This window comes from Equus quagga, chromosome 20, assembly GCF_021613505.1.
Source record: "Equus quagga isolate Etosha38 chromosome 20, UCLA_HA_Equagga_1.0, whole genome shotgun sequence".
NCBI classification, from domain to species: domain Eukaryota; kingdom Metazoa; phylum Chordata; class Mammalia; order Perissodactyla; family Equidae; genus Equus; species Equus quagga.
This window is the reverse complement of record NC_060286.1, coordinates 14,238,868-14,252,981: the sequence shown is the minus strand read 5'-3', so window position 1 is coordinate 14,252,981 and position 14,114 is coordinate 14,238,868. Positions and strand designations below refer to the sequence as shown.

The window sequence follows — 14,114 nt, the reverse complement described above, 5'->3', positions numbered from 1 at the left end:
GTTGCTTTGCTTGAAGATGGCTAATAAGTTGGGGTTATTTTTTTTCCAGTAAGCTTCTATTTAGTAAGCAGTTTTGCTCTGGCAGGGCACGTTTACATCCTTCTTTGAGACTTCAATTTATTAAGAATTTCTTGTGAGTTGGATGACTCTACAGAGATGGTCTGTATATTTAGAGGCATGGGCTTCTCTGGGTATTTAGCTAGCAAATTGCCTTTGCAAATGGAAAAAGGTCTTTCTTGAGAGCATGTGTAATTTGAGAATGCTAAGAGATGAAGAAAGGGTCAGGAGTTCTTGGAGGGGGCGCTGGGCCTTACAGCAGTCTAGCAGAGAGAGTAGGGAGTAATATGGGAGTGACTATTTTCTATAAAGGTTAATGGATTGACCAAGAGGACATGTGGGCAAATGAGACAGTGACAGAATGCTAATGTTATCTTTTTTTGAGTTTGTTATTGGTGATGGTTCTTTCTTGAAATCTGTTGAGAGGAGCCGTTGTCACTCTGTCCCTGTGCTTGAACAAATTAATATCTCCACAGTGACAATGGATTAGATAAAAGGATTAGATAAAATGCACTGGCCTCAGGTTAACTCTACTTAAAATGACTGGGCTGTAAATAGGCCGCCCTCTTGGACTACAGAATGAATGAACTGTGAGATGGGTCAGAGTGTAGCCAAGCTTTTAACTTTTATGGCCAACTGGGAAGGATTATGCCTGATGTGGATGCACACAACAACTTATGCTCATTTTTGCACTGGTATCACCCATCTTACAAAGCCAAATTAAAATTAGGTATGACTTTCATTCTCGATCTAAAGTAGCCTGTGGGTTTCCCACCTCCCTCTTCCAACCCAGAGCATTTTGAGAAATGGGACTTCTATTGCCTAGATAATGGACTACCTAAAACATCTCTTCTCTTTCTTTGGAGTCCTGCCCTATTCATTTCAGTTAGGATACAAGGTACAAGACTCATATGAAGTGAGTTTTTAATTTGTCATTTACCCCTCACTGTTTAGAATGAGGTCAAAGAAAAGACCTACAAGAAGGTTGTGAATTCTTCATATTCGTGGCCCCACTTGGCCACAAACTTAATATTGAACTGAACCTCTTAATATTAAGTTTGTGTGCTTGATGTGTCATCTCTGAGACATCAGTGCTTAGAGATGGAAAAAGGTTTATTTGAATTGACCAAAATGAGAAGGCCAGAGGATAGGTTCTCTCAAATCTGCCTTCACAAGAGAAGAAAGCAGGGGTTTTTATAGAGCTAAGGGGCTTGGTAGGAGGAGTTTCGGAGAAAACAAGGGGGAAATCCATCTCTCTTTCACTCCAGATAAGTCCCTGGGCAATCTGACTTCTGGGAGTCAGCAGCTGGGGGCTGGTTATCTGGTGATTGTAACTGCCTTGAAGGCATTCTTTTTCTTCTTCAAAACAAGCTCTTAAATCCTTGTGACCCTTGGGTCACCCCTCAGGTTAAACAAGAAAACAGCAAAGTAACAAGATTAACTTCTTTTCATCTGTGTTTATGTTGGGAACAAGGTTGAAAGGTAATCATGTTTTTATTGAATATTTACAGTAACCCTCAGGTACCTGGCTTCAATATCATCTTATTTAGTTTTTGGTTTTCTAAAACTGAACAGTAATCTTTAGGTTTTTTCATGGTGATGTTTTAATGTGAATGTTGGTTATGAAGTCCAACATCACAAAAGGGCTCAGTAATGTTAAACATACAAATCTTTGGCAACCATTTTTTCTATTATGTTTCTATGGTTTACATGTTTATAAAGTGTTATCTGCTCCTGAATCTGTCTCTTATCTGGGCCAGAAGCCCTTTACTCCAGGTGAGCTTCACATTCAACACCAGATTGCCTGGGTAAGAATGTGCAGATATTATTTGAAATTAGAAATCAAGATGAAAAGGAAAAGAAAGAGAGAAAAAGCTACACCTCCAATTTCTCCACTTGAGGTGAAATTCAATTTTCTGGTTAACTCAAATAATTATTATGTTTTGTAAATTTGCATATAATTATGCACTTTAGGTTTCCTTTGGTAGTAATTAGTGTTGGCACTATTTGGTCTTTGTTTTCTTGCTCTGCACAGCAAATATTTAAATATTTGTGAGACGACTGATCAAGACTTGCACTGCCCTGTTTGTCCTCCTGAGCACTAACCATTAGCAGGGCCTCACTCGGAGGCTCCAACCCAGGTCTGGGAGGAAATAAACCCTTCCAGGACAGCTTTAGAAGAGAGGAATCTTTCCAACTGCACTGATGTTGTTAAATGTATCTGCACTCTGCCCACTTGAAATAATCTCTATTTCCGAAAGCATTAAAAAAAAGAAAGACAGACCAAAGAGCTCTTTTAGCTACCTTATATTTTAAAATAACCCACAATTCTGTCCCCTCTCCTGGAATAGTCTTCTCCCAGATATCCTTATAACTTGCTTCCTCATTTCCTTCAGGGCTCTGCTCAAAATGCCATGTTATCAGAGAGGCCTTCTGTGACCACCTTATATAAAACGGAAACTAACCACCCCCAGCACTCCCTGTGTGCCCTAACTTGCTATTTAACTTTTCTCTATAACACCACCACTGGACACATTACATAACTTTTTATCTTTTTTTTCCTTTGCCCACTCTCACATTATATATGCATACAATTCTTTTCCTCCTCCCACCCAATAAATTATAAGCTTCATGAAGATAGGGACAGGGTCTTTTTTGATCAGTTCCGTATTCCTTTCCCTGGAACAGTGCCCAACACATAGTAGACATTCAATAAATATTTGTTTAATGAATAAAGGGATGAACTCATTTTTTATTTCAGTCTCCCACAGTCAGCAGTATCCTAGGCAGCCAACTTTTAATGCTGGAAGGGGCCCAGCAGACAACTATGAAATACTATAAATGAATTCCTCAGGGCAGTTGTGTGATTCCACTGTGTGTGAACACTCAAACAGTCTGACTAGACGGCAGTGGGTCACGACCCCTCCTTGGAAATCCTCCTGAGCGGTTCCCTTGTGGTGGTTCCAAGAGGAAGAGAGGGTCAGGAGTTGCCCTTATCCCTGAGAGGAAGCCGGTACATTGTGCGCATTCTCTGCTTGTTTTAGGAGCTGTCATATTAAATCCAAGAGGCCTTAACTCTGTGGGAGTTTTCTTCCTTCTCAGGCAGCCTCTGACTCAGCATTCTGTCCGGGAGTCCCCTTTTACCTTTTCATGGCTTTCCCTGATGAATAGTTGAGCAAATAGAAAAGCACTGATCCTTCACAATGAAATAGTAAAACTTATAAGCCCAGCCTTGGCTGACTCTTTTTTAATATTTATTTCATGTTTGTTTAGTTTGGGGAAGGTGTGGGGGCACAGGGTAGCAGGTATTCTATATGAAGCTTTGTAGCCTCTTTTAAACGTAGAGCATGAAATGATGAGACGTTGAGTAATAAACATGTTATATATCATATATATATAAAATTATTAATGGACAGTTCTTTTATGTTCTGTCCCCCTCATCCCGTGTGTCTTAATTTGGGTTCAAGTTTCAGGTTTAAGCAGTTTATTTGGAAATGCAGGAAATAGTAGAAGAGTGGAGAAGTGAGATAGGGAAAGGAAGGGTGATTTCGTGAGCCAACTACAACAGCAGGTGATGGAAGTTTGACCCTGAGGGGAAAGGGTATAGAACACACACTTCAGAGTTATTCCACTGGGGACAAGGCAGCTGGGATGTTGATATAGCAGCTCACTTCAGTCTTTGGTTGGGCCTGCTTCCGAGGGGTGTTCGTTCCTTAAAGCAGCCTGCAGCCTCCTAGGCTTTGCAGAAGCTGCCCAGCAAAGAGATATGGATACTGGCCATTGGAGATCAGGTCAAACATGCAAATAGGAGCAGGGAATCAAGGAGTGAGCTACGCCTTGCTTCCCGTTTCTGTTAAAACAGTAGACTACATGAGCTCCATAGCTGCATCTTTGCCCGTTCCTTTCACCTTTTTCACCACATCTTTACCCGGGACTAGCACAGTCTCAAATCTGTCTTGCCTTGCCTCTTTTGTGAATCACCAGGCACCTTATTTCTCATAGTGGTGCCTAGTGATTTCTACTTCATGGCATGGTAGTTGTGTACCTACTCGTATATTTTCCACTAGATTTAAGCTCCTTGGGAGCCCAGATATTACCTTACATATCTTTGTAAGCACCAGAGTGCTCGGTTGGTCTATAATGGATTAATCTTTCCCCCTAACTAGTAGGTGGTTTTCCCAAACAAGCTGTGAGAAGAAAGCCCAACTTCCTAACTTCAACCAGGATAGCGGTTACTGTGGGACCATAAACTACGGGAGTTATGGCATGGACCCTAAAGTCAGGGCAATGAGGATTTGTCTTTCCCTTTTTAAGTGTACAATTTCATGGTATTAAGTACATTCACATTGTTGGGTAACCATCCCCACCCATCTCCAGAAGTTTTTCAGCTTGCAAAACTGAAACTCTGTCCCCATTAAACACTAACTTGCCTCCTTCCCCTACCCCTACCCCTTGGCAGCCACCATTCTACTTTCTGTCTCTATAAATTTGATTACTCTAGGAACCTCATAAGTGGAATCATACAGTATTTGTCTTTTTGTGATTGGCTTATTTAACTTAGCATAATGTTCAAGGTTCATCCATGTTGTAGTGTGTGTTAGAATTTTCTTTCTTTTTAAGGCTGAATAATATTCTATTTTCTGCCTATACCACATTTTGTTTATATGTTTATCTGTTGATGGACACTTGGGTTGCTTCCACCTTTTGGCTATTGTGAAAAATGCTTCTATGAACATAGGTGTACAAATATGTCTTAGAGATCCTGTATTCAGTTCTTTCAAATATATACCCGGAAGTGGAATTGATGGATTATACGGTAATTTTTTTTTTAAGATTTTATTTTTCCTTTTTCTCCCCAAAGCCCCCCAGGTACATAGTTATATATTTTTAGTTGTGGGTCCTTCTAGTTGTGGCATGTGGGATGCCACCTCAACATGGCCTGATGAGCGGTGCCATGTCTGCACCCAGGGTCCGAACTGGCGAAACCCTGGGCTGCCAAAGTGGAGTGCGTGAACTTAACCACTTGGCCACAGGGCCAGCCCCAATGGTAATTTTATTTTTAATTTTTTGAGGAACGGTTTTCTGATTTTTTGATTGTAGCCATCCTGATGATGAGTGTGAGGTGGTATCTCATTGTGGTTTTGATATGCATTTCTCTAATGATTAGTAATGTCGAGCATCTTTTCATGTGCTTACTGGCCATTTGTATATGGCCATTGTATATTTCTTCTTTGGAGAAATGTCTATTCAAGTCCTTTGCCTATTTATTTAATTGAGTTGTTTGGGTTTTTTACTGTTGTTAAGGAAACTTTTTAATTGAAGTGTAACAGGATTAGTCTTTGAGTTTCCTTGCCTTGAGCATATTTGTGTGGTGACTTGTCAAGTAACCATGGGCCAGCAGTTTAGGGACTTTCAGCTCTGATCTGCCTTCCACCATTCCTTCACATAGTAATCATAGAATCTTAGAATTAAATGAGCCTCAGAAATTGTCTTAATCCGTCCTGGCTGCTATAACAAAATACCACAGACTGGGTGGCTTATGAACAACAATAATTTCTTTCTTCCAGTTCTGGAGGCTGGAAGTTTAAGATCATGGTGACAGCCTGGATGGGTTCTGGTGAAGCCCTCTTCTGGGTTGCGGACTGCCAATTTCTCACTGTTTTCCTCACATGGTGGAAAGGGGCTGGTGAGCTTTATTGGGGTCTGTTTTATAAGAGTGCTAATCCCATTCATGAGGGCTGCACTTTTATGACCTAATCACCTCCCATAGGCCCCACCTTCTGATACCATCACATTGGGCATTAGGATTTCAATGTGTGAATTTGGGGGAGACAAAACATTTGCAGAGAGCAACCAGATGAGGAAACTGAACCCACTTCTTTTTCCATTATGCCCTGGGCCAAATCACCTAGCCCCTGTGGATAGCATTTTCTTTATCTTTAAATACGCCTTTCTTTGCCTCCTTTCTCAAGTTTCTACAAGTCTTTTAAAGACTAGTAAATTGAGTTTTAATGATGCAGAGTATTTAGAAAGTATTTGTCAGGCAAGAGGTTGTGTATATGTTGGACGTACACTTTTTGGAGTTGTTCACAGTGTCATTTTTAAGTGAGAAGTTTTCTTTAGAAAATTGTAGGCCTTTCTTTTTCTGTGGAAATAAGCAGATGGGGCCAAAAGGCAGGAAGTAATGCTGACCTCAACTTAAAGTAAAACACTTTTGTTAATCTTTGAAAGTAAAGGAGCTCTAAGAATTGGTCACTGCTTGCTGTTAGATAATGTTAGACAATGCTTTTATGAGTCCTAATTAGAACAGATCCGGCTTAGTGTCCTATCTTTTTGAGATCAAATAGTATGAAGCTGCCACGTAAAAGGGGATTGTTTATGCCCCTGGCACTAACTTGGGGGTGGGTTGGCAATGGCTTCCTGCTCAAAGATGTCAGCTGATGGCAGGAAAGTTCAGGATTCTTGGCCTTGCATAAAAGATTTCTGGGGAGCTTCTACAATTTTTTTCAGCATTAAATTTTTTTTTGAAAAATTGTGGTAAAATATACGTAACATAAAACTTGCCATTATTACCAGTTTTTTTAAGTGTACAGTTCTTTGGCATTAAGTACATTCGCATTGTTGTGTAATCATCACTACCATCCATCTTCAGACTTTTTCATCTTCCCAAATTAAAAGTCCATACCCATTAGACAGGAGCTCCCCATTCTTCTCTCCACTCAGTTCTTGGCAACTACCATTTTACTTTCTGTCTCTCTGAATTTGACTACTGTAGTACCTCATATTAGTAGAATCATACAACATTTGTCTTTTTTTGTGTGACTGGCTTATTTCACTTAGCATACTGTCTTCAACATTCACCCATTTTGTAGCATGTGTCAGAATTTCCTTAATATTCCATTTTATGTGTACACCACATTTTGTTTATTTATCCATTGATGGACATTTGGGTTGTTTCCACCTTTTGGCTATTGTGAGCATTCTTTTATGAACATTGGTGTACAGATATCTTGAGTCCCTGCTTCCAATTCTTTGATATATACCTAGGAATGGAATTGCTGGGTCATATGGTAGTTCTTTTAACTTTTTGAGGAACCTGCATTTTATGTTCACAGTGGCTGCACGATTTTATGTTCCCACTAGAAATACACGAGGGTTCCGATTTTCCCACATCCTTGCCAACACTTGTTTTCTGTTTTTTTTGGGTAATATCCATCCTAATGGGTGTGAAGTGGTATCTCATTGTGGTTTTGATTTTTATTTCCCTAATGATTAGTGATGTTGAGCATCTTTTCGTGTGTTTATTGGCCATTTGTATATTTTCTTTGGAGAAATGTCTGTTCAAGTCCTTTGCCCATTTTTGAATTGTGTTGTTTGTTGCTGAGTTTTAGCCAACAAGCCTTTTGCTTTGCAGATACTTTTAAGGAGCTGTTTGCTGTGTGGTCCCTTATGAATATGCATCAATTTCTCTTGTTTATTTAAAAAAAAATCTTTCTCGTATGGATAGATAGGGAGATAAATATATTATCAAGTAATGAATATATAAGTAATAAATATATATTTTTTGTCCCAACAGTATATCCTTTCAGGCTCTGATGACTTCAACCTGTACATGTGGAGAATTCCTGCAGATCCAGAAGCAGGTGAGAATATCCCTGGTATGAACCTGCTGTTCCTGTTGGCTATATGACTTTGGCATGCCGTGCCCTGAAAGGACAGATCTGTAGCAATAGAGGAAGATATTTCTCTTTTAACATCATAAGAAGTTTATCAAAAAAAATGACCAAAGCAAATTTTAAAATAAAAATTAGAAGCCAGGGGCCGGCCCCATGGCCGAGTGGTTAAGTTCGCGCACACTGCTTCAGTGGCCCAGTGTTTTGCCTGTTCAGATCCTGGGCGCGGACATGGCACTGCTCATCAGGCCATGCTGGGGAGGCGTTCCCACATGCCACAACTAGAAGGACCCACAGCTAAAAATGCACAACTATGTACCGAGGGGCTTTCGGGAGAAAAAGGAAAAATAAAATCTTTTAACAACGACAGCAACAAAAAAAATTAGAAGCCAGATTTAACTGTAACCTTCATCCGTAGCCTTATCTGACATAACGATGCTCAGATTTTTTCCTCCTAAGTACTTTCTTTAGACTTTATAGATCTGCTTTATGTCCATTTTCTTCTCTCCTATTTCATACCTGGAATATTTTTATCTTGCTTTTACATGCTTTTCCCTTATTATCCATCTGCACATTCCTGCTTATTACTCTACAAATAGTTGTTAGGGCCTCTTCCTTTCCTTTGGCCTTCCTGGTGTTGTTAACTAAAGGGAAACTTTCTTTGTTGACAGGTACACTCCCTGGGGTTTGGCTGACCCCAGACGTCCATAAGTTAGGAAGAAATGTTCCTGCGTTTGCTCTAGATGTGTTTGGAAAAAAGCCTGCAGCTTTCCATAAATTTGGATCTAAGCCATCTGAGCTTTCAAACAGCATGGCTCATCCTTCGTTCTTGATAATAGTGTCCTCACATGCTCAGTTGAGTGTTAAACTGGTTACTTCCTGCTGGTAGAAAAATGTCTATTTTTTATTCTCAGGACAGCTCAATATAGCCATCTGCTCTGGGTGAACATGGCATCAAAATGGAAAATGGCGTTAGAAAAGTGACAGAGGACTATGCCAAGTGTATTACACAAATTGTGTCTAGTGCTTGGAGTTAGGGAAGTTGTTGGCTTGCCTGTTCCTAAGTTAACAATACTGTTACCAAACATGTGCCTTTCAAAACTTGTTGAGGCCCACTTTTGGCGTAATTATCCTATTGCTGTGGTCTGGTTACTGAACAAGTTGCAAAAGGCCTTTCTCCCCTTCTGGAATTTGGAAAGCGTGAGTGAAGCAGCTTACCCTTGAAGCACAACCAGCTGGGACAGCAGCAGTCTCCCTGAACCAACAGCGATGTGCCGGCACTAGAGGGAGTTCTCTGTTAAGTCTCCCACCCGCGTGAGTCCTAGATTGATAGCTAAAAAATGATCTTTGGACTTAATTGTATCTTTTGCCTGATCTTGAAAAGTTTTTAATTGTTAAGTCAATGTGACTTTTAAAATAGAAAGTGGATAATCCCCCTTCCCCCAGGACTCTTCTCTGGAATCTTTTTCATGTTTGTGTAGAGAGAGAAGGGGGAGGAATTAGCAGTAGTAGTGTACATTTTTTCCTCTCCCTGCTGATTTCTGTATTCACTTAGGGTATGGGCCACTGTTAGGCTGACTGTACGAGTAGATGCTTATATAATGGGCTGGGAGCAACCTGATAACTGATGGAGGGTTCCACTATTAAAACTGGGAAATGGATAGCCAGACTTTCCAAGAATTGTATAGGTACAGCTGGTTTAAAGGAATCCATTTCTAGATTCTCAAATTCCATGAGTGTTCTTTCATAAAATCGGTATTCCTAAGAAGGTTCCCATTCTCCTTTCCCACCTCCCCTTTTCCCTTTATCCTTCTTCCACTTTACAAAAAAAATCAGAAAACCAAAAATACTCTATAAGTTTCTGACCGTTTGAACCTTAGCATGGTGCATTGCCCTGAGGAGTAAAATCCTTCAGGGTGCCAAAAAAGTCTGAAGCTCCTGTAATCATATGGTATAACCTGACCCCCCCCCATCTTGTTATGCACTTACAATAAATAGCTTCTTTTTATATTTAAGAGGTTGTTATAAAACATTAGAAGTATATTTTTTTCTGGGCTGTTTCCTCCATTACAGCCAGACCATTCCCTGGACAATTGGTCCAGCCTTGCCTATCAGTGCCCCTCAGTTGTGTTCCAGTAATGCTTGTAATGGTAACTCCAATCAAACACAAAAATTTTTAACACTTAGAGCCTTATGGTCACAGTAAATAAGGAAAATTTTAAATTTGTATTTATATTTTTGTTGGTGAAACTATGATAGAATTTTCATAAAAATATATTAGGTTGAAATTTTGGGGAGATAGGTGAAATGGAAATATTATTTCAAGGGGAAAAAGGAATGATGTAAAATTTCTATTACAAAAGAAACTTGTTAGACTTCAGATTCCAAATAAGATGCACTAGGTAGCTCCCACTGCAATAACAACAAAAATCAAAAATACAAAAGCTGTATTTTTAAAGATGTCAGAGAGCTGTGGCAACAAAGTGTGCTAGAACTAAAGTTCTGGAGAAGGAAGAGCCCTTCCTAGCTGAGCAAAAGACACTGGCCACTTTCTTTCCTAGGGCCATGTGTGCACAGGCTGCAGATCAGGCAGCTGTGGACAGACTCTGCTAGGGTCAAAATAAATCAGTTTTCAATGGCCACGTGTGTTAGTATGACAGATTGGATCTAGACATACCCCAAACCATGGCCAGTCTTCCTATAGGACATTTGCTGAGTGCTGGGGTTGCACTGGGAAAGGCAGAATGAAATTCTCACAGTAATACAGTGCTTAGGAGATAAGGTCCCTTTCGTGGAATGCTCCGCAGGGCATTTGCCAGATTTTGAACCTGCATGGGAAAGGAAGATAAAGAGCTAAGCTCAAAACCTCCAAAGGACAGAACTTTCAGAGCAGAGAACAGAGACTTGCCAGACTCTCCATCAAAAGCCCAAGAGGGCCACACTCGAGGATGGGCTGAACCCCAGAAAGGCTGAGTGAAATATCCTGCGATTTCCTGGTACTTAGGACACAAACTCCTATTAGAGGAAGACACCTGCAACAAGCACATTACAGGTCTTGCCTTTGAGACATTTGAAACCAGCAGACTTATTCCAACTAAAGCAGCAACACAGCCCTGATCTAGTTCCTCCTGATTGGATTGTGAGTGATCAGCCCCTTACCTCATTTTCTCAAGAGTGGAATTGGAAATGCCAGATGGAGGAAATCTGCTTTAGTCTCTGTATTAGTCTGCTAGGGCTGCCATAACAAAATCCCACAGACTGGGTGATTTAAACAGCAGAAATACATTTTCTCACCTTTCTGGAGGCAAGAAGTCCAAGATCAAGGTGCTGGCAAGTTTGATTGCTCCTGCGGCCTCTTTCCTTGCCTTGCAGATGACTGCCTTCTCATTACATTCTCATATGGCCTTTTCTCTCTGCACATGCATCCCTGCTGTCCCTTCCTCTTCTTATGAGGACACCAGTCTTATTGGATTAGAGTCCTACCCTTATGACTTCATTTAACCTTAATTATCTCCTTAAAGGCCCTGTCTCCAAATACAGTCACATTGGAGGTTACGGCCTCAGCATATGAATTTGGGTGAAACACATTTCAGTACATAACAGTCTCTGTGTTATGTTTGTTTTATATTCAATGTCCAGCATACAATAAAAAATTATGAGGTATGAAAATGTAGCCAGTAATTGGGAGGGAAAAAAACAATAGAAGCCAACCCACAATATTATCCAGATATTGAAGTTAACACACAGGGACTTTAAACATTATAAATATGATAAAGAAAATAGAAGAGAAGATGGACAAAATGGATAAAAAGATGGGGAATTTCAACAGGGAATTGGAATCTATTTAGAGAAAAATAATGTGACATTCTAAAATTGAAAAATATATCTAAAACTAAGAATTTATTGTATGGGTTTAACCTACAGAGGACAGGCTTGGTGAATAGAAGACAGGTCAATAAAAGATATCCAAACCGAAGGAGAATGAGAAATGAGAATGGAAGGAGAGAGGAGAGAGGGTAAGAGACAAGTGGAACACAGATAATCTAACATATGTGAAGGATCAGAGAGAGAAAATGAGGCAGAGGCATTAGGTGAAGAGAGAACAGTTGAAAGAATTTTCCAAAACAAATGAAATATACCAACTCTCAGATTCAAGAAACTCAGTAACCACAAGCAGGATAAATACAACATACCTAGGTACATCACAAGTCAAACAATTGAAAACAAAAGATAATGAGAAAAAGCCCAAAGGCAGCCTCAGAAAATGGACAAATTACCTATTAATAAGCAACAATAAGATTGATGGCCAAATTATGGAATCTAGAATATAATAGAATGGTATGTGTGCAGTGCTTAAAGAATTAAAACCTGCCAACCTAGAATTCTATATCCAGGGAAAATATCCTTCGAAAATGTAGGTAAGGGGCCGGCCCTATGGCCGAGTGGCTAAGTTTGCGTGCTCTGCTTTGGCTGCCCAGGGTTTCACCAGTTCGGATCCTGGGTGCGGACATGGCACTGCTCATCAGGCCACGTTGAGGTGGCGTCCCACATGCCACAACTAGAAGGACCCACAACTGAAAAAATATACAGCTTTGTAGTAGGGGGATTTGGGGAGAAAAAGCAGAAAAAAAAAAAGATTGGCAACAGTTGTTAGCTCAGGTGCCAATCTTAAAAAAAAAAAAAGTAGGTAAAATAAAGACATTTTTTAAAAAGAAATTGTGGAATTTTAATATAACCACTTAGTTCTCAGTGAATGCATCTAAATATTGTGCAACAGCTGCTAACGTCACAAAAAAAAAAGGCAATTAGACATTATGTGCTTCCTGATGGAAAAATAACACTACCTGTAGTCTTGCAAAACAAAACAACCCTGTTTTTGTAGGCCACAGAACCCATGATCTCCTCATACTTAGAGTTGGCTAGAAGCCACACGGTTTCCACATGGGCTGTGGTTGGTCCTGGATCCCCATCCTTTACTGGTGCTTGGGTTTCTTTGTACACAAGGACAGGACCTTATGATTATCTCTCTCGTTGGATTCACTAACTGGTAGTTGAAGGGTTTGTTTTGTCTGTGTTACCCTTCAACATTACATCAGCAACCTGTCACAGTAAGTCTGTCCCTTCAATCATCATCTGGCTCTGCATGTGACTAAAGCACCTTTTTGGATTATGTTTAGCAAACCTTGGCTCATTTGGGATTCAGCCTTCCTGCCACTATTCTGACGATCCATCCACATTCTTTTCATTTTTCTTGTTCATATGTCTTTCCTTTTTCTTTCTATTCCTCCTTCATATTCTTTTTTCATTCCTTTTACTATTTTTATAATTCAGTACTTCTTATGAAATAATACAGGTACATAATTTTAAATCAAACAATATTACAAAGATTTTTTTTTTAAATGCAACAGTTCCTTTCTCTTCATATAACATACACAATATCTTTGAATTTTCAATTTTGGACATTCTCTGTTGACTTTATACTGTTGAAAGGAGCCAGTTTCTCAGAATAGGAATCTTTGATCTCCTATTGGGGGGTATTTGCCTGGGAGTTGAACTATGGTTCTAAGAGCCAAATGGGGGAATAGTGCTGTGGATCTAATATCTATACACAGGTTTTTGTTTAATCCCACCCCCAGCTGTGTCTGGTGTCCCCAGTCCAAAACTTCTTTAGGTCAACTCCGGCTGGCAACCCTCAGGCCTCTGCTTGTGTGGGGAAGGGGCAGTTTCCTGGTCGTGTGTGCTCAGGGGAGGTGTATGATGGCGTAACTGCTCCTTATACAGGCTTTCAGCTAATTCTGATTTCGACTTTACCCTTCAACCTGTCCTCAGGGATACTTAGCCCTTCTCATTTTTATATGGAACCTTCATATTTTTAAATGTTGGCAATTAATTCATAGTTTAAAAATAATATTCAGGGGCTGGCCCCGTGGCCGAGCGGTTAAGTTCGCGCGCTCCGCTGCAGGCGGCCCAGTGTTTCGTTGGTTCGAATCCTGGGCGCGGACATGACACTGCTCATCAAACCACGCTGAGGCAGCGTCCCACATGCCACAACTAGAAGGACCCACAACAAAGAATATACAACTATGTACTGGGGGGCTTTGGGGAGAAAAAGGAAAAAATAAAATTAAAAAAAAAAAATAATAATAATAATATTCAGCAAGGTTCAGCAAGCCAAACGTAACATATGAGGGGCTAGATGCGGCCCGTGGGTTCCAGCTTTGAATGCTTAGATGACAGAAAGCCCGTCAGGAAATTCCTAATCTAATCTACTGCCTCTTTGACTTAAACAATATGGAAGGAGGCTGAGCTCGCTCTCTCTGCAAGCCAGTTAACCTAAGATACTAAGGCAGGCTAATTCAGGGAAGCTGGCCTGCTGTTATGTGC

At 40.3% G+C, this 14,114-nt stretch overlaps 1 protein-coding gene across 3 annotated transcripts in view; it reads left to right on the top strand.

Annotated features, from left to right (window-relative positions):
• The window catches only part of LOC124230890 (DDB1- and CUL4-associated factor 5), a 112,666-nt gene that overhangs the window by 82,070 nt on the left and 16,482 nt on the right, over positions 1-14,114 (top strand). For all 3 annotated transcript variants that reach the window (XM_046647376.1, XM_046647377.1, XM_046647375.1), the window contains exon 7: positions 7,634-7,700. In XM_046647376.1, coding sequence (XP_046503332.1) covers positions 7,634-7,700 — 67 coding nt within the window. The remainder of the gene's footprint in view (positions 1-7,633; positions 7,701-14,114) is intronic.